Genomic DNA, 25706 nt, shown 5'->3' with positions numbered 1-25706 from the left:
ATGAAAACAATGTTTCCTCTGGATCATAGTTATTGAATGCCGGCAAGAAAAACCAAAGTACAAGCTAGCCTATGCCTGACTGCTGTATTTTGATGGTTCTAAATCCTGTGTTCGGCAGTTGGGGGAGATGCACTGAAGGCATATGTTTGCTTCATATGCATTCAGTACAAACCAGATATTCTGTGGGGAAGAAATAGATCTAGCAAATTGGATCCATTTTACTTGCACCTGCATTGTGGCTGTTGGGGCCCTTGCAGTTTTTCACTAAGGGCAAGCTTGCTGTTCTCTCCCACTTAAAAAAAAAATATCCCAGTTGAGTTCCCCGGTCTTGAGGTTGCACTCCCTCAAATGCCACTGTCGCCCTAAAGCAGGTGTTCTCCTGACATTCTAAAGCTGAGTATGTAGCGCTTGAACTCCCCCCCACACACACACACACATCTTTTGGCTGACACCGCCCTCCTTCAGTGCAAGAGGCGTTTCCAACTCAAGTTATTCTCTGTTGCAATAGAGGAATTCTTTCATACTTTCCTTTTAAAGGCCATTGAAGACCAGTTTTTCTCTCTGTATCGATCTGTTCCTTTCATTTTCTTACCACCGTTCCCTAGAGGAGTCAGGTGCCATAGAAACCTTCTTTGGCTAAGTTGGTAAATGCACTGGTGCTAGTGCTAACAAGGCTCCAGGGGCCACGAAACTCCATCGGCCCTGCATCTGATAGCGCAAGGAAATGGAGATAGCAGAGAGAGAGGATGGTCTACAAGCAGTAGATGTGAGCATCTCAGGTAAGCGAGAAGAACAAATGGGCAGGCGATGTGTGTATGTGACGACGTTAGAATTTCTCCATCAGGTTTAGGAAGGCAAACTAGTTCTGGTGTACCTTTTCCCACTCATAAAATACATCACACACCCAAAAGGAAGGAAATGGCAAAGACTATAAGTATCTGTAGGAAAATGCTTTCTCTTTTAAGGGAAGGGACTATATATAGCTCAGTCAGTGGTAAAGTATGTGCTTTCCATGCCAAAGGTCCAAATGGCGTCTCCATTTGAAAGAGGCTTCTCTGCTGGAAAGCTGCTGCCTGCCAGAACGGGTAGTGCAGGCTAGATGGACAAATAGTTTCTCATCTGCTATAAGGCAACTTCCTCAGTTCCTACAGATGAATATGTTGCTGATAATGTCAAGGTTGCAGATAAGATGGTGGAAATGCGATGTCACACTTAGCTTGGTGCTACTAGGTACAGTTCCTTGATTTCCCTTCTTTTCACATTACCTCTCATATTTACCTGTTCTGTATCATGTCTACAAGTAAAAAACATCATGTCTGCTGTTCCCATCTTATGGCTGTTTTCTGTCTGTTCCCAGGCTTTCCTCACCAACTTCCTCTAGCAATTACCTGTTCTTTATAATGCAAAAAATTACATGCTCACACAAATATGTTTCAGTTACCTTAAAAGTGCAAAATCCTCTCTGGTGTGATTTTAATAATAGCTTATGTTTTCTCAAACACAACATAAAAAGATTCTTCGACAGCAATATTACTGCATTTAGCGGATGTTAGAAAGCTATCAGTAAAGAACACATTTTTTTACATTGACTTCTTACACAATACAGCCATGAAAAATGTGTTCAGGGTGTATCTTGACTAATATGATATACTTTTGACTAAGAGCATCTGTACAGACAGAAAAGAGAGTTCAACTTTTTACTAAGATGATGGTGGTGATAAATTCTTTATACCCCGCCCATCTGGCTGGGTTTTGTTAGCCACTTGAGTCTTTTGCAAAGACCAAAATGTAGAATACAGTATAAAGATTTTCATAAACAAATGCAGATTGTGTGGTGTTTTGATTTGTTTTATAGACAGTTCCTGTGCGTGCATCCATTTGCAACCAGGTAAGATCCTAAAGAAATATTTTATTAGCTGGCTAAGTGATCCAAGCTTTGCTAAAAGATCTAATGGATCAATTCCCTGCAGGAATTTTAAATTACAGGCTGAATTTTGACATCACAGAACGTTCTGAATTGGACCTGGGTTTAGCTACTCCCTGGGATATAAATGACCAACCTTTTGGGGCCAATGAGCACTTCTGGAATATTGAGAAAATGCCATGGGTGCCAATCGCAAAATAGCTGTGGCGTAATGCACATCCAAAAGAGCAGTAAAAGAAAAAGAATGGTGCAGGCATCTCCACAACTACCAGCTGCCCCATCAGTCGGGTGGGGGAGAACACCTGCATCAGGCATCCCCAAACTGCGGCCCTCCAGATGTTTTGGCCTACAACTCCCATGATCCCTAGCTAACAGGACCAGTGGTCAGGGATGATGGGAATTGTAGTCCAAAACATCGGGAGGGCCGAAGTTTGGGGGTGCCTGACCTAAAACTACCACTGCACTTGTTCACAGGGAGAGCTTCTTTTGATGTCTCCTCTGCTCAAAACAGATGGGACTGAGTATCAAATCCTGGCTTAAGGTGGGTGAGTACATAAGCACTTTCTTTTCTTTTTTTTACACCGTGCCACCTCAATGTTTTGAAAATATAAGATGTTAAAGAGCAGTGGTATTTTTCAATTTAAATTTCATTCAACATACTTTAAAAATTCCACTCTTCTGTGGCCCTGGTTTACTATGGGCACAGTGCCCCCACCAAGCCCTACTGCAGTGCCTACTTCAATTCTCTTTGGCGTATGTTGTTTTGGCTAGGCCTAGAGTGGGCCTGAGCACGCCCATTTGCAATACTCAGTTTTGATTGGATGCCAGGAATAGTGGCTCGTGGCTGTGATTGGATGCCTCCCCTCTTTTCTGGATGCAACAGAGACATCACTTGGAGAAGAGGGACCACTAGGCTTTGGTGAGGAAGCCATGGTGACCGTGGTACATAGAGGCTTGAGGGGACGGTGTCAGAACTCGTGAGGCCCACCTCATGCCAGCAGCTGCAGTACTAAGCACTTGCCCAAAGTTGTTTTGGGTCTGGTTTTAAAAAAAACCCTGAAGAAAGGGATTTAGTTCTTTGTTTACGCTTGAGGTAGTGCCAGGGGGGACCCCCTTCACTTGGCTGCCTTCACAGAAGCTGCTTTTCCTGTTCCAGAGCGGACAGTTGTTTGCTCATATTTTAAAAGGGGGGTGCTGGAGATAGCAGGGTGGATCCCCACCCACTGGCTTGCCTGCGCAGTCATAGCTTGAGTGCTTGCTTGTCCCACAATGGTCACTTTTTTTATAAAAGGGTTGCTGGAATCTCTGGGGCATACCTCACTTAGGACTGTTAGAAGTTGCCTTGTACCAGCTCCAGCCATTGGTATATCTGGCTCAGTATTGTCTACTCTGCTGTTTGGCTGTGGTTTCACATTGAGGACATTCTCATCCCTTAGCTGGAGATGCCAGGGAATGAACCCGAGACCTCATGCATTCGAAGTAGATGCCTGCCATTGAGCTATGGCCCTTCCCCATTTGTTTGCCCTTCCTCCCTGTGAAAGTGGTATGTTACTGGGTTCAGGATTTCTCCTTCGTTTTCACCAGTTGACCGGTGGGTGGGTGTTTTCAGTAGAATGAAGGCAGCCCTGTGCCCCCTCCACCCTGAACTTACCTGAAATCTATTCACGCAGTATAGCTTCACATGAAAACTTCTCTTTCACAAACATGATATTTATACAAGATGTGTCCCAAAGCAGCATCAGGCACAGAACACATCTGTCTCAATGAACTAAAAAAAAAATACAGATATGTTGCTCTTTAGTGCCAACCCAAATCTGTGGTGTGGAGCCATATGGATCTTTGTGATCTTTACAAGGACACACACACACACCCCAAGAAAAACCTATAGACATATAGAATTTGTAGGTGTGGACTCAGATTTGATTGTGGTTTGGAGCAGATGAGAAAATAAGAATTGAAAAGTCTGTAGCATGGGATGCGCTGGATCTTTGATTCTTACATTTCAGTCCATTGAGACAAATGTGATCTGTGATTTGACAGTGCTTGGTGAACATCAAGTATAAAAACCATGCCAAACTACTTCCCTAGTGTCTAGGTAATTCAGTACAAACTGACCTTTTTTGTGGCAAAGAAGGTTTCTGGAATATGCTTGGCTGTTTACAAACATTTTTTAATATAGTCTTCTGTGCACAGTTTTTGGGTTGTGTCTCTTCTCCTGGTCTTTTAGATATGACAGACATTTTGTGATGTGTCATGCCCAACAATAGCCACTTTGTGATATGCCACACGCTGCATGGCAGCTATTTTGCAACTGCTACCCACATCCCTTTATCAAAATTACAAATGTGTCCTAAAGTTCAAAAAAGTTGGCAACCCCTGGGTGTTCACCCTCCCAGGGTGACAACAAAACAACAGCAGAAGGTATTGGAAATATATTAAACAATAAGATGAAGCAACAACAACATTAAGTAACATTAAAAACAACACCAGAAGATAAACTCATTATTAAAATGCAGTGCCATAAAATCACCCAAAAGCTCACTGGATTTTTAAATGGTTTTTCTCAAAGCCAGCAAAGTGCTAGAGAGTATATGTCAAACACATGATGCTCTGAAAAGATTGTGCAAGTGTTTTCACAGATGCCACCACAGAGAAGCCCCTGTCCCTGATAACTATTCAGTTAATTTATATACAGTTATGATGTTCTGAAATGAAACATCAAGATCTATAGGGCTAAACTGATCTGAATTAACACTATATATTTATAAACAAAAAATTCAGCAAGCTCCATGGGGATGACCCAGAGACTGTCCAGAAGGCTCTTGCCCTGAGATAGAGCAACAGTTTCGTTGGGGCCTGTCTTGCTGCCTACGTTGTCTAATTATGTTTCTCTCTCAGCATATCTCATCCCAGACCATCACTGCAACATCGTATCATCAAAGTGGGAACATGTCTGCCCAGGTAGGGATTTTTTCATATGAGAGGTTACTGCTGAACTTGGGATATATTTCGAGAAAATGCTTACAATTGGTCTCAGTGGCCTTTTGGGGAGCATAAAGCATAAGCCTTAAGAAGCCCATTCCTGGCCACCTGTGTGACAATCACCAGAGAATCCAAATGGCTGAGAAAGCCAGTAGGGGAAAGAGCATCAATTTGGAAAGAAACTGGCAAGTGCAATGTATAGGGAGGGTGGCAGGGGGTAAGGAAACCAGCATATCCCTCATACATTTCTCCATCTGATCCTTTGACTTGGACATTTTTGTAGGTGGTGAAGAAGAAGAGTCTTGGAAATGTTAAGTGTCCACGGAAGTTCTTCCTGTGCTCTCTCAGGGCTCTGTCCATGCCTGGCCGCCAGTACCAAGCCTTGCCTAGTGTCTTTCTTGGTGACTATGATGCCAGCACCCGCTACACCAGCACCAAGAATACCAAGATGCCTCATTCAGTGAGTGAGTGACATGACCCTTCCCCCAAGTCTCTCCTTTGTCCTTCATCAGGCTACCCTGTTTGTTGGTATTTACCATCAGGGTCAATTTCTACTCTCCTTACCTTACTAGTCATGCACACCCTATTCCGGACCCTGCTGCCAACATTTGCTGGGCAAGTTGCCTAGAGTAACAATATGGTTGTGCTTTAATCTGGAGGCACAAGTTAGGGCCACGGTTGCTCTTGCAAAGCTGTACAAATCCCTTGGCATCCCTGCTTCTCAAAAGATCCACTTGCCACCTGTTGAACTCAACAGCTGGCCAACTGCAGCAGCTGTACCAGTTCAACCTTTGACACTCAGCTACTCTTCCTCATACTGCAGATGTATTTAGGCTCAGTGGACTGGGCCTGCCTGTATACCTGCTTTCTCCACCAGTCCTCATCTGTAAATAGTTCATGACAAACAACTTTCCCAGCCCTCTCCCCCATATACTACTTTGCTACGAAAGCCCACCTTTCCCCTTAAGAACCTTACAGCCGCTGCAAATACCAGTAGTTGTTGACAATCCCCATCCACCATCAACCTTCCAACTTTAACTTCTACACAGGAAAGGGCTTCCCACAATTAAAAAACTTATATGCTTCATGCAGCAAGCACATCCAGAACACAAGATTCTTGGCCACAACTCATATATTTCAACTTTTATTCCATGGGCCAGAAATAATAGCATGCAACAGTGCTCACCAAATCCACTACCTGGTTCAATTTTATCCCCATGTCCCACTATGAGAAAGGAAAGTATAAAGACAGGATCGAAAGATCCTGCTTACCTAAGAGAACATTGGCTGTTTCCTATTACCCTTTTACTTCTATAGGGGTGTGGCAGAACACTGTCAGAATAATTGACAGTGTGGGGCTAAATATATGAGTGAGATAAGAGCACAAGAAAGGAAATTCCATGCTCAGATAACTGTTAACAAAGTAACAAATTAGAGACTAATTCACTTTATTGCCACCTACTTACAGTAGTACAGGCCAGTGACTTTCTTCCTGTCACTATTGGGCCAAGCATTTATTAGTGTAGGACTCGGCTTTTACATCTCTAGGAAAGGTGTTCACACATACATGTAGCAGTGCATTCTTGACTGGGTCAAGTCTTACCTCCCACATCACCCTAGAAGGCTGTGAGCCAGCTTGAATTCACAGTGAATTCACAGCACTCAGCTACCAGGCCCCGAAATGAGTAGTGCCGTGTCATGTCAGAGGTGTAGTACGTCTGACTTGAAAGTGGACCTCACTAGAAGTCAGATCATGGCTTGATTAGGGCAAGGGAAACAAGGACTGTGCTAGCAGCCTGGATGATGCCAGATCAAAACAAATGTAGCGGCGAGAAGGAAAGGCAGGCGCTTCCCTCAGTTTCCTTGCGGTGCAACACATGTGCATGTACACACATGGGAACACATAACCACACACACACTCACTAACAAAGTGTGTGTTGGCTCTTTTGAGACAATTATCCAGGATAATCTTTATGCAGATTACGGGGATCTGATGGAGGGAGCAGATTGGACGCCTGTGTTTATTAAAATATGGATTTTGATCCCTGTGTGGAGAGAGTGAGGCTGTGCGGGGGAGAGGGTGGCACTGAGCCGGCGAGGGGGTGCTTACTGCTGTAGTACTGTATAAATCACTAAGAGCAGCGGGCATCAGGGCTGTCAGAGTGGCTAGAGGGCAGGGAAAGTGCACAGCACCGACAGGTCCTATACCACCAACTCAAGGGGATAAACAGCTTTTTCGCTAGGGGAAGGAACCTATTTTGAGCAGTACTTACAGGAGGGGTGTTTCACAATGACAACAGTAGAAGCAAAAACTGAAGAGGAGGAGAAAAAGGAGCCAGATTCAGCACCGGCTCCAGCTCCAGAGGCAGCGCCAGAGGCAACACCAGCATCCAACCCATCAAGCGGGGTAAGGTTGGCCTGGACATGGTGTGACGGGCTGCAAATAGAGGTCTTCATCCAGTTTTTCCACTGCTGTGGGACTTAGAATGTCTGTGGCAGCCATTGAGTTTGGGCTCGGGTGGGGGAGCGGGCTGGGGGAGTGGCATTTATCCAAAAATAGGGTTGGCTGATAGAAGTGAAAGGAGTAGGAGTCATTTATGGACAGGTGGGACCCACAACTAATTGGATACTATTTGAAAAGAAAATGCGTCACACATTCTGTGCTGGTTGCATTCTGACATGCCCATTTCTGATGGCTCTCTCCCATTCCTTTCATTTGGTGCTCAGGTGTCAACCTTCTCTCCTTTATTAGTTTTCTCATTATGTTCTGCCCTTTCCCTCCACATCTGATAGTCATTCTTAGTTGGTTGTGTGCAGTGGGACACTTTCTTCCAGTTATGATTTTCTGTGTGGATACATTGCCAGCTTCTATTTGTCTATAACCCCTTTGTGTTTCTGCCATCAACGGCTTTGCTTTCTTGTGTGACATTGATTCATGTTTTCATGAGCATTACTCAAAAACCCTTTCCTTCAATGATTTCATGGATTGTAGATTTCTGACCGCATTTAAATGTGAGAACTCATGATATAAAGTTGATATAATTGAAAAACACTAGAATATGACCAGTTTTATCAACAAGCTGTGTAAAAGTTAAAGAGAAATGCTGTCAAAGAGATACCCAGCTTGATGGGGTAGCAGTTCTGCACAACAAGGTCTAGATTCTTTGGTTCTTGGGACCTTTCTAATCATATGGTACTTCACAGGCTAAAGCAGTAGTGGGAAACCTGTAGCACTCCAGCTCTTGCTGAACTACAGCTCTCATGATCCCTGAGATTGGAATGCTGGCTGGGGATGATGGAAGTTGGAGTTCAACATCTGGAGGGCTGTAGGTTCCCCACCCCTGGTTCAAAGCAAGGCCATATTCTGAGATACAGGAACACGAGAAACACCAATTCAACAGGAAAACATCTTGTGGAAACTAGGGATTCTGAACAAGATTAAAGGGTTATAGTAGAAACACGAATTCTACTTTTGAACATCTAGATCAGGCATAGGCAACCTTGACTCTCCAGATGTTTTGGAACTACAACTCCCATGATCCCTAACTAACAGGGCCAGTGGTCAGGGATCATGGGAGTTGTAGTTCCAAAACATCTGGAGAGCCAAGGTTGCCTATGCCTGATCTAGGGCAACATGGTAGCAAAAGAAGAGGACAAATGCAATATCTGGTTGGGTAAGGAACATGGCACTACGAGGCTCCTGAGCATAATATTCTGACCATTCTTTGACCCTTCATTTTGAAGGATGATGAAAATTCAAGAGTGTTGAATTTTTAGATTAAAAAATAAATGGGCCTGATAGTAAGGAGCTGAATGAAGAGTATTTGCTAAAAGTCGTTGGGGAAAAAATTGAGCCTTGAAATCTGAGATGGTTAAAAAAAAGCCTAGCTGGGCCACATTTATTCATTTGAATCACACTGCCAGACATAGTGACTAACCTCACATATACAGTAAATAAGCATATCTTTGTAGCCAAATGCCTCCATTAAGTTTAATTTTTCAGTTAGTGCAGCAGGAGGACCAGACCACACGGTTAGAAAGGAGATTAATTCCTTAATTCTGAACACTTGCTGGATTCGCTCCAGTGCTGACTGATATTCCTCCCCCCCTCCATGTCTATCACTTCCTCTACAGTTTGGCCTCAATCCTCTTTGTATCAGCTTAACCCTGCCAATTCTTAGTTGCTGATTTCCAATAGGGTGCTCTGTTCTCTTTGCCTTCTCATGTCTGGTTTCTAAGGTACCCTTGGTGTGTTTTTTCTAACCCAAGCATACCTCAGGTTTCCTAATGCACTAGGGCTGGGTGTCTTTCTTCCAAAGCTAATGTCCAGATCAAGCACCAGCAGCAGGGTGGGCTAGAGGAGTTGCCTTCCAACTCTATGATTATATGTGTATTGCTTCCAGTTTCACCAATCTGACGCCTGCCACCTGATCCCTAGGGCTAAGATGTGATTGACTCCTCCCCCCCCCCATTTTCATCTTTGTGTATTGTGCATTCATCTTCCACAATCACCACTCCCTCCCTCTATAATACTGTGATCTTGTTATATGATACCTGAGGCCTTCTTGCCCTAAGCAACTCCCCTGTTTCATCCAAACACTGTTCCATTTTTTGTTCTTCCTTAATGTTGTAGTTGGATCTTTATCCTTCCCCACTTATCCCTAGTCAATGCTGGACAGTTATTGGAGGAAGTGGAGCCAGGAGCTAGAAAGGTGCCAGGACACCTCAGCTTGACATTGATCCATTTCTTATCCCTTCACATTTCTGTGTTGTGTAAATGGCCACCTTTATTGATGGCTTCCCCCCTCAAATTATAGTTTATAGATTTGGCAGAAAACATCCCTTACTCTATATGATGGAGAAGTGCAAGCTAATAATAATAATGATAATAATGATAATGATAATAATAAAATTTATTTGTTTCCTACCCATCTGACTGGGTTTCCCCAGCCACTCCAGCATATATAAAAACATAATAAAACTTTACTTCTAGTATTACCATCCCTTCCCCAGTATATCTGATGCTTGCATAGTCGGTAAACAATTAGACAATCACATGGACAACTTTGCAAAGCTACTTCTTTGTTCTGTCTGCTCACCAAAATGAGTAACCCTCCTTGACACAGAAAAGGCCTACTATACCTCTTGGAGTGGAGCCCTTTGACTCTGAATCTTATATATTGGCTTATCTATGTAAATAATGCGTCCGCAGCTGCACCATGCAGTCAGATATTGGTTGAATTATTTTGTGAAATTGTGGATGGGGTGAATTTAGTTGCTGTGTCTCAAAATAGGGAAGAGCAAAGGTTGATTTTATTACCAGTATGGAAAGAATGATAATAGGCTGCAGTGCTTCCTTGAATCAGTGCTCTCGGGTTTGGAAGAGCAAGTGGGGAATAGACCAATTTAAGATGCAGAGGTTGCATGCCTACCAAGCTGTCTCGAGTGTTTGTGGTAATGATTTATCAACAAGCAATGGATGTTGTCTGCCACACACTTATATGTAGATGATTATACATCCACCTGCAGTTATTTCCCATCTACCTGCTTTCTGTGTGTGAGTGTACAATGCAATGGAAAAATTACTGTTTGATACAATACTGTATGGGGAGATATATATATAAACAGAGCACAATGGGAGAACCAAATAGCAACACTCTCTTTTTTTTAACAGCTAAAAATGGGTTATGAAGAAGTATTTGTAGATAGCTGTAATAGAGACAAAAGTTTGTTGCTGGCAACACTAGAAATAAGGGGTTTGGGGATTGTTATATGTTGCCAGATGACTTAGAAAAATGACCACAATTGTCTGGCTCTTTCAGTAATGAATGTTCTTTATGCTGTTGTAAGTTACTGTGTTAGAATTGTGTTGTTGTTGTTGTTGTTGTTTGGTGGTCAGTGCAATTTTGTTCATGCTTATTTGATGCACTTGATCCTATCATCGTACTCCAAGAAATCACAGTGCTGTAACAATCTGTACTGTATTACACTTGTACAACCATTTGCTGAGCCACTGTGCGACAATGAATGTTCATGAACATTCTGTCAAGATATTTTAAGGCCAGCTTTTCTGATGGAAAACCTTTTATACATAGAGGGTCCAGGGATGGGAATAGCTTGGGAGAAACAGATTGAGGGCTGGAAAGAGAACCCAGAAGGTAGGAAAGATTTGGGGTGCCCCGAGTCAAGGTAGTTGAAGGAGAGGAACAAAGTAGGCAATGGGCTAAGAAAGGAAAGCCCGAAGAAAGGAGAAGTGGAAAAAAAGGAGACAGCTTCAGGGGGGAAATATAATCTGAGGCAATTTCACATAGTGATTTGGACTCATGCTACAATTCTTTGGGTGCAGGTTTTCAGATACTTTGGAATATTATTTATTTGAGTTGATGCAATTAGTTTGTAGCCAATGTGAAGCATACAGTATATGCAAACACACACATATTCATCTTTTATTCAACAAGTGCAAATGTGGAATGTTTGCTGATGTGACAGGACAGTCACAGTTACAGGTTGATTGTGTGCTGTTGTGCATGGATAAGCAGCAGGATTACTGTGGTGCATCAGACTTTGAAACTTTAAAAGGTGTGAGGTGGTGGTGGATTCCAGGACCTTCCATTCCATTTGTACTTCCACTGACATTCCCTTGCCTTGCAAAGCTATGAAGCTATGAGTTTTTATGGCTCTGGCTATTTGAGGATTCCCTTTTCCCTGTTTACTATTTTTTCCTTACATTCTGTTGTACTTTTGCAAATCTTGGAGGTTCTCCAAACCTGCTGACACCTTCACCTTGTACATGGCCATTTTGGCTACATAAACAACATCCTTCCCAGCCTGAACACTGGAAATAAAGGGAACAATGTGCTTGTACAAATAATGTATTCAATAGTACATTGTATAATTTGTTTGGGTTCATTTTGGATAATTTATTTTGTGTTTGTGCCTGCTCTCTCAGATTGGGAGCAGGCTACCAGGGCTCCATTGGGACATGTTTAAGAATACAAACTAAGGACTACTATTGCCAGGAGAAAGAGACTGCAGCTGCCTAATTGCTCCACTGCGGCCAGCTACACTATCACAACAAGTCACACAACAGAGGGTGCTGATCTTAGGGAGTTCTGTCTTCTTTTTATTCCTAGGCTCTGTGATGTAACCCCAAAACAGTTCCCCAAAATATTAAGCACAGGCTGCTTCACTATACAGCAGTTCAATATATGGCTGCACTCCCCTTCTTACCTCAAACTTTGTGTAATGTTGTTTGCTATTCTTCGTGCTGTGACTAAGAAAGATTTTTTCTTTTTTAATCTTTAAAAAAGCAAGCAGCTGTGTTGTATCCTGGTAGTGTATCCAGCAGCAGCACTTTTTAAAGTAAAGAACAAAGCATGCATTTGCAGACACTTCATCGTGAAAAGAAAAGGTCCTAAAAGGAAATTGTATAGATTTTTAAACACCCCCCCTTTTTCTTTTTTTTAGTCTTTGTAAAAGGCTATATAGGCTTCCTCATATTCAAGTCAGAAAGAAACTTTCTGACCTGCTGGGAGCCCTCAAGTTATATCTAGAAGATGAAAGAGAAGGCCTGTTAAAGCAAGCACACCTCAAAGACTGTTCCAAACCCTGCAACCTCCACACTGCACCTAACCTCAATAATTTCTCATAATGTAACAGAACAGCAAAAACATACCTGGGTGAGATCAATGGGTTTCCAACCATGTGGTTTTTCAGAAGTGCATGTTGATATTATTCCCAAGTAGATAGTGAAATAAATTTTCTTTGATCCTAAAACCCAATTTGCATTTTAATATGAAAATCTAATGTTCTAATGAAAAATTGATTTCTAACAAAAAGGAAAATTTAACTTGTGTTAGCCTATAAAAAATTCCAAAATCCATATTATGGTAATACTTTTATTAGGACAACACAAAATAGTATACAAATTTATGGAGTAAATTATGATTTGGTTTAAAACAAACAAACACAAACCCAATGGGGTGCATGGATTGGCAAATAGCAACAACTGGGCAAATAATGAAAATAGAGTTTGGATTCCATTAAAGACCTGCTGCCTTTCCCGATAATTCAAACACTGAACAAAATGAATGATCACCCTCCCAAAATTAACCTACCTATTCCAAACCCTCCCAATCTGGATTACCCCAACTCAACTCTGCAGATGGCAGAGAAAACTACACTCTTTTATCTTCTCACATAAAAATCCAAGCATAAGCCCCAAATACCTGCACCTCCCCACCTCAGAAGGAGGATGGGGAATCCCCAACATAGAAGCAGATTATACATTGCTAACCAAATACGCAATATAATCCCATATATACTAGAAGATGAGACAAAACAATGGATACACCTATAGAGGGACACACCTGCACCACAGCATACCCACTCCTTCCAATCAAACTAAGGAAAATTCCCACATCACTTAACAGGTACACACAGACCATGCTCAAAGCATGGAAAACAGAAATAGGCAAACTATCCCCAACTTCATCCCCACTAATTCCCCTGGCATACCACCCATTATTCCACCATGCAGCACAAAACCTCCAGATAAAAACTTGGCAAACCAAAGGCTTATACAGTATCACCTATTAGATTTATATAAAAATATCAAACCTTTGTCAACACAAGAAATACAGGACAAACTAGAAGACATCCAAATGCCCTGGTTAGCACAACACCAATTACATGCCCTCTTAAACAATCCAGCAGTAAAATCAGCAGCAACTAGGCCCCTGACAACCTTCGAAAACCTCCTCCTAACAAAAAAAAAAATCTTGTTTTCAGACTTTAAACAAAGTGACTGTTAAACATAGGGCCAAGGTGCCTTCGGCTCCCCCAATAAATTATTTGAGGGGGCAGCCCCCCTCCAAAGTTGATGGCCATTGCCATTCAAACGGTGTGCATGCACCACATCATGTGATTGATTATGTGGAGTGGGGCTTACCTCCCTCCAAATATTTTATTCAAGTTGGCACAACTGCTGTCAAAAGATGAGTGGGTGCGCTGATCACCAACCTTCAATCCACTGGAGAATCAGCCAGCATAACATGAGTTTGACCAAACTGCGGGAGGCAGTGCAAGACAGGAGTGCCTGGCGTGCTATGGTCCATGGGGTCACGAAGAGTCGGACACGACTAAACGACTAAACAACAACAACAAAAATGGGGTAAATTAAGGGATGAGGAAACTTTTGCCATACTAAGCAGATCTGGGGGACAGAAATCGGCATTCTTCATAGGGTTTGATGTCTTGGATTGCCCAAGAGCAGGAATGGAGAACCTGTGGCTCTCCACAGGTTCATCGGACTCCAACTTGCATCAGCCTCAACCAGCATGGCAAGTGGTTAGGAATGATGGGAATTGCAGTCCAACAACATCTGGAGGGCCACAGGTTCCCTATCTCTGGCTAAGAGTGACAGCGATGAGCTAGGAAGTTGCCTGTTCAATATGGGGCTAATTCTACTGTATTATTATTATTATTATTATTATTATTATTATTATTATTATTATTAACAACAAGAACAACAACCACCCAATCCTTCACCCTAAGGTCCCAGGATGTGTTACAACATTAAAATGGTCCTTTAGACCTGAAGGAGCATTTCTACCTCCATCATTCAGCCCAGACACTGATGTCCAGTTCCTAGGGCCTTCTGACAGTTCCCTCACTGCAAGAAATGAAGTTACAGGGAACCAGGCAGAGGGTCTTCTCGGTAGTGGTGCCTGCCCCATGGAACGCCTTCCCATCAGATGTCAAAGAGATAAATGATTATACAAGTTGTTAGTTTCCAAAGGCAGCCTTGTATCAGGAAGTTTTTAATGTCTGATGCTTTGCTATGTTTTTATATTCTGCCGCAAGCCACCCAGAGTGACTGGGGCAACCCAGACAGATGAGCAGGGTGGGTAAGTAAATAATAATAATAATAATAATAATAATAATAATAATAATAAAATGCTATTGTTGCTGTTCTCCACATTTCCCACAAAAATCCAGCTCTGACAGATGAAGATAGGATCCACAGAGGAAGACACCGCAGAACTGTTTGTAATCCAGCACCATATAAGAGGGTAGAAAAACCCACTGGAGGCATGAGTGTGTCTCTCACCTACCTGCAGCAGTTCCTGCTGAGCGCTTTGGAAAAAGTTAGGAAACAACACAGCTTTGCTCCTCATGGTGCTGACGAAAGCCAGCCAGAGGGGAGGACCCACAAGGGCACAGGATAGATGATGTCAGGCCCTGTTTATTTGTTGTCCTTGTTTTGCAGTCGGGTTCCCCAGAACAAGAAGGATTCTTCAGTCTGCTGACCCATGTACAGGGAGGGCGCATGGATGAGCAACGATGCAACATTCAGATTGTTCACAACAAGAGTGGCTCAGACACTGAAAAGAGTGAGTTAACCAAGGCTGGGTGAGAGGGGCAAGTAAGTTCAGGTCAGTGGGTACATCTTTGCAAAAGCTAGAACAGCTCTTGGTCCTGACTACCCCAAGCCTAGGTGAGGTCCATCTCTCCTTGTAGGCCATTTTCTCATAAAACTGCTGACCCCAGTCCTCAGATTTTGATAATATGTGAATAACTGTTATGGACCTGCTTGGGAAATTCTATTAGGTCATAAAGTCTTCCAATGCATTTGTGGATCATAGGTACAAAGCTAGCTGAAAGCATCTTTGCACAATGAAGTAAGAATGAGAGAGAGATTGATTCAGGGTAGGACCCTGATATCTAGTCCCACTTATGCAAGCCACACAAGGACTTCCTCTATCACAACTGGGCTTCCACCCCACCCCCCAAAATTGGTTCTGGGTGGTTTGGGGAAAAACCCCAGCACAGTGCATGAGAAGAGGAGGGGGAGATCATTCCTCTTGGCAAGCTGAAAAGCTTGCACTGATGGAACAATTGTCATAGTACTATGCTAAATTTCTCCCTCAGTTTGCATTTAGAGGTGAAGCTGCCTTTGCACTTTTCAAAAGAATACTTAGAGCAAAATGCAACCATCTTTTGGAATTCATACTTCTCTAAATATTGTAATGCAGCTCTCCAGCCAAGTAACATGTACAGTACCCAAAAAATGCATATTTAGGGTAGTCATATTTGAAAAAGTAAAAACCAGGACAGCCCAAAAGCTGTTGAAATTTTTTAAAGAAAGCCCCTAAATTGTTGAGCTTTAGTTTTTTATTTTTAAAAAACATGCCTAAGATCTAGGACAAAGCGCCACCTTTTGGAAATTCCCCCCGGATATCGTTTCCACCTTTGAAATCCCAGATGTATGGCAGCCGTAGCATAAAGTGTGCATAAAATGCATATATATCAGATAAAATATCATTTAAAATTTCATATTAGGGGAAATTGTTTTGTGAAAAATTGTATAGTAGACATAAGTGGGTAAACGAGTAACTGAGAGAAACAAAAACTGACACCTTTACCCACCCCCAGCTCTGCATCAGGAAAGTTGACTCCACAGAGAACTGTTGTACTAATGGGAGGGTGCTCTTTCTGCTGGAATCTGATACCAAATACTGACTGCTAGAAGTCCATGATTCCTAAGGGATGCAAGATCAGTCCTAGTACTGTGCTCCCTCTGTATGCCTTTCCCTAATGCCCTTTTCTATTTCTTGGGCAGAGAACACCCCCAGCCCACCCCCAGAGATGGACAACTTCATGGATATGCTGGCGCATACGCAGAGCCGGAGGATGGACGATCAGCGGGTCAGCTTCAACTACCTCCCAGGCTTCCAAAACACTGACCGTAATGCCAGCAACAAACCGGCCACTGGGGCCACCAAGGTGAGAGGGAGATGGGAAAGCAGTGGTCAGGGCAGGGAAACTTTGGGTTCTATCTTGGCTTAGACATTCTTAGAGCAGAACCATTAAGTCCCTGTTAATGGGACTAACATAAGTCCCACATGTCTAAGTCTAGGTCCAGTCCCAAAAGTTACCTGCGCAATATAACTGTAGCACAGCTGGAAATGCACCTAAGTCAGGCTATGTCACAGTCACAGCCTGTTTCTGCCAACACAGCTTGTTTCTGGAAACAAGCAATAGGAGTTGTAGAGGCACCGTGGCTCATTAGGCTTGATGTACTTTAAAAAAATGTTTGCCCTGTCTTTCCACTCTAAAAGGTGACTTACATAAACAATTCACACCAATAACTGAAAACTGTATCAAATATTGAACAATAACAGAAATGGAGAACAAGCTGAAATGGGAAAATAATGCAAACAATAGCAGTAAAATTCCTGAAAAGACATCACAGTGAAAACAAAATGTGAACATTTCACTGCCAACATACCACCATCAAAGTTCATTTTTTGTTGTGCAAGCATTACAAAAACCTGCAAAATATGTTTACTAGAGATGAAAGTAGGAGGATAAATACCAAGAAAATATAATGCATTCAATACCCTGAAAAGCAGCATTGTCTGTCTCCTAATAAACGTCAGTTTCATCTGCGCCACTACCATGATTTTCGCTTAAAAGACATTCTACCTACTAGAGGGCAATATCTCTTGTTCCCTCAGGACACTGCACACTAGCAGAAAACTTACCTTTTATTACTAAAATTGTTTGCATCACATTTTCTTAAAGCTGAGCTGATGCTTAAAGCCCAACTGGTAACTATTGTCTGTTAACAAGAGTTTCTGCTAGTTCCCACATTCACTTGCAGCAACAAGTAAAGGTAAAGGTAAAGGTAAAGGTAAAGGGACCCCTGACCATTAGGTCCAGTCGTGACCGACTCTGGGGTTGTGGCATTCATCTCGCGTTATTGGCCCGAGGGAGCAGGCATACAGCTTCCAGGTCATATGGCCAGCATGACTAAGCCGCTTCTGGCGAACCAGAGCAGCACACGGAAACACCGTTTACCTTCCCACTGTAGCGGTTCCTATTTATCTACTTGCACTTTGACGTGCTTTCAAACTGCTAGATTGGCAGGAGCTGGGACCAAGCAACGGGAGCTCACTCCGTCGTGGGGATCGAACCGCCGACCTTCTGATCGGCAAGCCCTAGGCTCAGTGGTTTAACCCACAGCGCCACCTGTGTCCCTCACTTATTTACCTTATTCACTTATTACCATCTCTACACAGAGCAGATGGCAAGGAGTTGACACAAAGTTGGTATCATCATAATTTATTTTGCATGTCTGCATACTAAGAGGCTTCTGATTTTTGTTTGTTTGTTTGTTTGTTTCCACATTAATAGCATTCACACTTGATACAAGTAACTCAAGATTTTAATGTGAAAAAGCAGATACGCATGCATACACCCACATACAGATATGCTCTATTTTTCTCTCAAGGCCACCTTAATTCTATTTATATCTACAAAATTGTAACGTACAGCAAATGTATTTCTGCTTGCATATACTATCATCATCATCATCATCATCATCATCATCATCATTTAATTTTGTTACCCGCCCTTCACCATAAAGTCCCAGGGCAGGTTCCATCTAAAAATATATTAAAAAGAGTATAATAAAATAAAACAGCCCCACCCCAAAGTGCCATACAATGCAATACGTTCATATCAACAAAACAGATGGTATATGGGGAGACACTAGCAACAGTGCTTTTTTTCTTTTAAAATGTTTAGGGGTACCCTCATTTTTATTCAAGAAAATCACCATTTTATAGTTCAAATCGGGAAAAATATATACAGTAAATGGACAAAAGTACAAAGATTCACAAAGTGTTTAGGGGTATGCGTACCCCTGCGTGCCCCCAGAAAAAAAAGCACTGACTAGCAATACTGATTCAGCTGTCAAAGACCAATGAGAAGATGTGCTTCTTCAATGACCGTGCCAAGAAACAGCGTCTGATGCCCCCGTGTAAGGAGGAAATTCCACAATTTTGTAGCCATTATGGAAAAGGCTCTCTTGCGGGCCATTGCCCTTTGCACCTCCGAGGGAGATGTGCTATAACTATATAAGTGCATTGCGGACATTGAGGGACTGTGATTAGCCATTACATAACCACTGTGGCCCCCGAGATGGGACCGTGGGCTACTTCATGTAGTAGCTTTTCCTTCTCTTCCTTTCAGCCCATCAAGCCTACTTGGTTCTATCTACCGGCCAGACCTGCATAAACAAACACAAGGTTCTGCAACACTCATTATCTGTAAATCAGTCATATTGTGCTTCTGATCTTTGAGGGCTGGGGTCAGCGAACATGTCCCACTAGCAGAAGCCTGTGCAATGGGAATTTCCCTCTCCCCCTATGTACTCCAAAATTATTGGAGGGTCCAGGAGAACCTCCAAAACAGCATGCAGGGGGAGGAGAGGGAACATGGACGGAGCAATCTCCTCCCCGCTCTGTTGAATTCCTCCATAAAGAAGATGTCCCTCCATACATATCCGCACAATGTCTTTTCCCTGTTGTCCCATTAATACTACTGAATGATGCAAGTATTAACCTTCCTTATTGAGTCTCTTTGACCGTCTGTCACTAACCCTTGCCCTGCTTGGGGTGGCCTTGTGATATTCTCCTTTGTTATTCAACTGATTAACTCTTTATTTCTGTTTCTTTCCTGTTTTCTGGCTGGAACAACATGAGGCCTTGTCTGTGCCGTACTGTGTCGTGTCCACAAGAGGCATCTCCAAGATGACACTTTCTACAAAACTTGTTCATGTCCTGGGGCTAAGTTTGACTTGGTGGTGGCATGAATGTAAAGTGAATGCCAAAGAGCATTACCCAGACACATAAGGCCTCTGCAAATCTATGCACACTTCTTCTGGGCCACAGAAGGAGCATTACACATGAAGGAGCCTTAGCTGAATCTAGCTAAAGAGGACAGGGTGGGCTGTAAGGCATGCCCTGCCTTTTGACAACCCTGTGGTCCTGACATCCATGAAACAGCGAAGCAAGCCTGGGAGGCAGCTTTTTAGGTGCTGGAAATGGCCCCAGAAGTTTATGAAAGGCAAAGCTTGAAAATGGCATCATCTGCCTAGAGTACGGTAATCACCCACAAATGCCTAGGGTTCAAGTAGCAGCCCCTTCCTTCCTTCCTTCCTTCCTTCCTTCCTTCCTTCCTTCCTTCCTTCCTTCCTTCCTTCCTTCCTTGGGGTACTTGGATCTAGGCACTCAATGGCCAAGCCATTCCTAGCTTGGGGCTACCATAGATGGTTTCAGCTCTCTACAGGCAAGTGGTGTCAGGTAACACTTCGAGATGCAGGTCATCAGTGAATACATGAGAAACAGAAACAGCACACAATGCATCCACCCACAGCCTCTTGGAATCTTGATGGAAGTCTGTTCAATGTTTCTGTATTTATGTGTCTGTATGTGCCTAGGGCAGCTCTATAGGAAGGGAAACGCTCCCGTCCTTGGCTGCACTACCACCACTGTATTTTCTTCTTTGCAGAAATGAGTACCTCCCCAGTCCTGATCAGGGAAGGTGGCAGACAGACACCGACCTGATGCCACCAAGCACAGCGCTCCGTCACTCACCCAATAGCAACCCTTCACTGCAGTATCTGCCCTGCTCATTCTCTGTACGTGCCCTGCCAATCCAATAAAGACTCAGATGGTTTCTTCCTTGTCGGTTTCCTTAGCAGATGACCCTTAGCAGCAGGGGAGCAGGGAAATGAGAACTGCACTCTTGTACATGAAACAACCGTTGCAATAGCATGCTCTTGTGGTGGTAAGAGGGGAGGTAAAATTGCAATAACTAAGTCACTCGCAACTGCTCCTGGAGTTGGAATCCTGCCTTTCCCTCTGATGAACTGAGCACAATTCGCGGGTGTCCTTCATGCCACAACCACTTCAATAAATTTACACCTAAATACAGTGTCACTATTTTCAAAAAGGCTCCAGTCACATACTGGCAATTTCAGGTAGCACAATTAAAACCTGACTTGAACCTCTTCTGCAACAAACTAGCTTTCTGTTCCCTCCCCAACCCATCCCAAGTTAAACTTTTTGCAGTAACTGACAGAAAAATGCTCCAGAAAGTGTGGGATTACGTTTGCCTGAAGCAACACTGAAGCTCCCTGCGAACAAGTCAGAATGTTCAATAAAGAGCCAACGTCTTATAACCTCCTTGCAAATTTTGTATGAAAAAAATCAGGACAAATGCTTAACAAACCGGTCATCTGGATGCGATTCAAGTCCATGTTCCAAACCCCCTGTACCAGACGGGTAATCAGGCCTTTTCACATTAGTAGTAAATGAGCGGGAAAATTGTAGGTATTGGGGGGGGGGGGACGACGACACATAGAGGGCAAATCTTAAAATGAGTTTAATAAAGGACTGTCAGAAGTGGCCCATAGAGTGAAAAGGTAAGTGTTGCGGGCTGAACAGTAACACATGGATGAGTGTGGTGGGATTGTATACACTTGTTGACACACACACACCCATCATTGGACCTGTGGCCCTCCAGCTGTTTTCATGGATTTCATTGAAATCGCTTCCTATGAAACATTCTGAAGCAATTTAAACAAACAACAAAACATCCACAATGAAAACATATATAAAAACAATTTCAAATCCAACACAAACGAGGACAAAAAATTCCACTTAAAAGGGCTTATTGGGGGGGAAACCCAAGGTCTTCAATAGGCATCCAAAAGACAGTAAAGACAGCACTTATCCGATGTATAACAGGAAGGAGTTCCAAAGGGTAGGTGCTACCACAGTAAAGGCCCAGTTCCTGTGTTACATGAAATGGACCTCCTGTAGAGACAATAACTGCAAGAGGCCCTCTCCTGCTGAGTAGTGGTGATCAGTTATATATAAAGGATGAGACCATCTTTTAGGCACCCTAGTCCCAAACTGCACACTAGTACTAACATCCTGAATTTAGCTTGCTAGCTAATCCGCAGCTAGTGCAATCCCTTCAGTACTACGGTAATGTAACATGGTGGTAATATTCTACCCCAGTAAGCAGTCAAGATGTTATGTTTTGTACCAGCTGCAGCTTCTGGGGCAGCCCCACAAAAAGTACATTATAGTAACCCAGTTTGGAGGTTAATAGTACACTGATGACTATCCTGGTCCAAGAACAGCTGTAGGTGCCTTCCTAGCTCAAGTTGCTAAAAGTCAATCCTGAAGTCAACAGGGCCTCTAATGACACAAATGAATCCAGGATTATCCCCAGACTAGAAACCTGTTTCTTCAGGGGGAGTATGATCCCGTCCAAAACAGGCAATTGACCAATTATCCAAATTCAAGAGCTACTCATTTATAGCACCTCAACCTTGCCAATTTCATGGCCTCTCCTGATTCAGATGTCCCAAAGAAATAGAACTGGGGATCATAAACATATTAATGTCACCTCACCTCAAATCTACTAATGCCCACTCAGAATGGTTCATGTAAATGTTAAATAGCATTGGGGAGAAGATGGTCCCTGCAGTATCCAACAGCACAATCATCAGGGAGCCAAAAGATAATCAATCACCCATGCTCTTCTTTGAAGCACATCTCAGGGACAGGATCGGAACCATTGTAAAACAGTGTCCCAAATACCCATCTTACTGAGTTGGTTCATGAGGATATCACAGGCCAATGGTCTCAAAAGTTGCTGAGTGATCAAGTAAAAATAAGAGGATCTACACTCCCACTGACTATGTCCCTATAAAGCAGTGTTTCCCAACCAGTGTGCCTCTAGATGTTTTGGGACCACAACTCCCATCATCCCTCGCTAGCAAGACCAGTGGTCAGGAATGATGGAAATTGTAGTCCCAAAACATCTGGAGGCACACTGGTTGGGAAACACTGCTATAAAGATCATCCATCAGGGCGATCAAGGGCAATTCAGCCCCATAAGCAGGCCTGAACCTTGACTGAAATGTATCGCAATAATCAGTTTAATTCAGTTCATGTTGTTGTGACTCTAATTCTCATCAGCCCCAGCCAGCACAGCCAATGGTCAGGAATGATGGGAGTTGTAGTCCAACATCATCTCGTGGTTCACAGGTTCCCTCTCTATGCTCTAAACACTAAACTATTAATATTTGTGTTCTTGCCCACCCACCCGAGAGTTAAAACACACACACACACACACACCACATATTAAAATGGCAGAAGGTGCAAGAAGAGAGGTTGGGCCCCTCAAGACTGGAATTCTTCTCACATATTGACCAATAATAGTGCCTTAGTGGTAGATTTACACACATCATGCCAATTTACTAGTTGTTCTGCGATGCTTCCCCAAACTTATTGCAATACTGTCATCTGGAAGGACACTCTTGCACTATTGTGCACAAAAGCAGGACCATCCCAGAACATTTGTGGCATAAAAAGTTACAGGATGTCAACAGAAAGTTATGGGATATGCACTTATTGGAAACATAGCAGTAAGTCTGCCCCAAAATCTTTCCAGGTCCATACAGCAGTGGCGGACTTGGGGGGGTCTCCAATTTCAGCAGCGACCTGTGTGATGCCAAAATTTGGTGTCCCTCCCACCTCTCACACTCCATTCTAAATCATAATTGCGGTGTCCCCTGCAGCTCTGTGCCCAGTGCCACTGAACCGGTCGCACCCCCCCCCCAAATTCACCTCAGCATACAGAATTGAAAGCAGGATCATGTGAATGCACTATAAAACAGATGCCTGGAGGAACCTTTACAAGAAGCAAAGTAGTGTTGAGCAAGGAAACAGTTACACCCCAGGCTTCTCTGCTCTAAACCCCCCTCTGTAGGATCAGTAGCCACTGAACTTCTGTGATTCTCATTTGCACAGAAAGTATATGGTTACATTCCCTCCAACATTTCTCCAAGGAAAATAGGGACAGTTTGTTCTCCATCAGAAGCATCTCCCGTGCTGGATCCTGCTGCACACATAGACGTCATCTACACATCAACATTGGTCATCTTGAGCCAATTGCAACCTCACCTACCTCACAAGGTTGTTGTAAAGAAAAAATGTGAAGGGAAGGGATCAATGCCTTCCACAGATAAATGGGATGAAATAGAATTTTAGCTGTAAGGTGCCTTGAGTGTGGTGTAGTGGTTAAGAGCGGTAGACTCGTAATCCGGGGAACTGGGTTCGTGTCTCCGCTCCTCCACATGCAGCTGCTGGGTGACCTTGGGCTAGTCACACTTCTCTGAAGTCTCTCAGCCCCACTCACCTCACAGTGTTTGTTGTGGGGGAGGAGGGGAAAGTTAGCCACTTTGAGACTCCTTCGGGTAGTGATAAAGCGGGATATCAAATCCAAACTCTTCTCTTCTTCTCTTCTTGAGTCCCTGTCAGGAGGGAACAACAGCAATAACAGAAACTCTGAGAATGACTGCTACTCAGTCTGACCTACCTCACAGGGTTGTTGTATGGACTGAATGAGGAGGAAAGAGAACCAGGTATACCACATTGAGCTCCTCAGAGAAAAAGGTGGACTATAAATGCAATAAATGAACAAATAAAATCAAGAAACATAAACCATAAGAATTAGCCCTGACCCTTGAACATAGTTAATAAATAGAGGGATTGATACTTGGGAATTATATGGCAAGAAGGTGAGCACAAGGGGTGCATATGCATGCCAACATGGTATGTATGATGTGGACTGTACACATCAAGTGTGTGAGCAACTACAATGACTAGTCACAAGTGTAAATAATGGGAATAAAAAGGCAGGAAAGAGCACACATTAAGTGACTATGCGGAGATGCTCCCTGGAATAAATATGGAGTTATGGCACACATATCCATCACAGCCCAACACAGAGTTAACCACCCACCATCAACCTTCATAAGTGCACATAATTTTATGTTGGATTGTATGCATTGGGAATCACAGGTTCCTTGGTGGAATATGGTTCATATATAAGCAGAAAGCTCAGCCAACAAGTCTGTGATGGTCACGTTCTGATCCAGACTTAAATTCCATGTACACCATGCCCAGGTCAAATCGCACACATTAACGGGATCTACCCATGGGTACACTGATACTGCAGAGTAGCATAATTCCACCTTCTGTACAAGATAAGCAGCTGTCAGCCAATGATTAAGAGGGTGCAGACTGGCTTCAGCAGCTATCCTGAGCCAGCCATTCCTCCTCTTTTTTAAACGCACTCTGGAAGCACACAGCACCTGCAAATTAAGTTGGCAGCAGAATCACTGATTGAAACACATGAACACACATTGGCTTCCTGGTGCATCTTCTGTCTCCATTCCAAGAGCGGATGCATCTATTCAGAGATCAATGTGGATCTCGTTCTTGTGAAGAGATTCACCACATACTCTGCTGCTTTGCCATCTTACGTTCAGCAAGGATTCCCCCCCCCCAAAAATAAAACATGTATATAGATGTCTGCCACAAAGGGTTTTGCAAATCACCCAAAGCACATTTGAAAGTGCTGATCTCCACACTCCCATGGCACTAAAATGAAGAGGTAATTATAGCCTGAAAAGGGCAAATTCTACCACTAGAGCCAGGCAATTTGAGGTTGGGATGAGAATGTGCAGCAATTCATCCAGGTCTGCCTCTGAAGTGTACAACACCTTGATTCCCTGGAGAGTAGGCAAGATAACGAATGTTGTCATCCATCTCACTTAAACTTGAATCCCCAAAACGTCTTTCAATAGATGTGTACCTTTCACAACTGACACATCTTTTCCAGATGGTTTGGAAGTGATGTGACTTAATAGACCAGAGTTGCCTGCCCTTAGGAGGACAGAAGACCTTGAGATTCTACCCAGTGCCCAGAGCTGTCGGTATAGTAATGTGGACTGTACAAGTGACAGAAAAGGGTGGATGGTGCTAATGGTGGTTCTGCTGGCGGGAAACTAGAGGTTGTTTACTGCACAATGCTGCTGCGGTCAGGATTTTGATGTACAGGAAGGTATAATCTATGTTCATGCAGG

General features: G+C 43.2%; 1 protein-coding gene across 4 annotated transcripts; it reads left to right on the top strand.

Annotated features, from left to right (window-relative positions):
* Window positions 1-582: 582 nt before the first annotated feature.
* Window positions 583-20434, top strand: PCP2 (Purkinje cell protein 2). Of its 4 annotated transcripts, XM_088663124.1 has the most exons (7): window positions 583-779; window positions 1856-1888; window positions 4823-4885; window positions 5190-5366; window positions 15177-15300; window positions 16530-16693; window positions 20267-20434. In XM_088663124.1, exons 3-7 carry the CDS (start codon window positions 4874-4876, stop codon window positions 20270-20272), a joined length of 483 nt encoding a protein of 160 aa, XP_088519250.1. In that variant the 5' UTR covers window positions 583-779; window positions 1856-1888; window positions 4823-4873; the 3' UTR covers window positions 20273-20434. The 4 variants fall into 4 exon arrangements, with proteins under 4 accessions (XP_088519250.1, XP_088519249.1, XP_088519248.1 ...); XM_088663123.1 differs by lacking the exon at window positions 20267-20434 and having other exon boundaries at window positions 641-779; window positions 16530-16873; XM_088663122.1 differs by lacking the exons at window positions 583-779; window positions 1856-1888 and having other exon boundaries at window positions 4691-4885.
* Window positions 20435-25706: the final 5272 nt, after the last annotated feature.

The sequence above is a fragment of the Zootoca vivipara genome, chromosome 2 (assembly GCF_965207765.1).
Source record: "Zootoca vivipara chromosome 2, rZooViv2.hap1.1, whole genome shotgun sequence".
Taxonomy (NCBI): domain Eukaryota; kingdom Metazoa; phylum Chordata; class Lepidosauria; order Squamata; family Lacertidae; genus Zootoca; species Zootoca vivipara.
The sequence above is the reverse complement of the archived record's forward strand: the minus strand, read 5'-3'. Positions and strand labels throughout refer to the sequence as shown.

Excerpts from the sequence above, each read along its gene's own strand:
- PCP2 (XM_088663121.1), top strand. The coding sequence starts at position 4,808 with ATGTTTCTCTCTCAGCATATCTCATCCCAGACCATCACTGCAACATCG. Across the intron at positions 5,367-15,176 it reads ATACCAAGATGCCTCATTCA|TCGGGTTCCCCAGAACAAGA; the intron begins GTGAGTGAGTGA and ends CTTGTTTTGCAG. Across the intron at positions 15,301-16,529 it reads TGGCTCAGACACTGAAAAGA|AGAACACCCCCAGCCCACCC; the intron begins GTGAGTTAACCA and ends TTTCTTGGGCAG.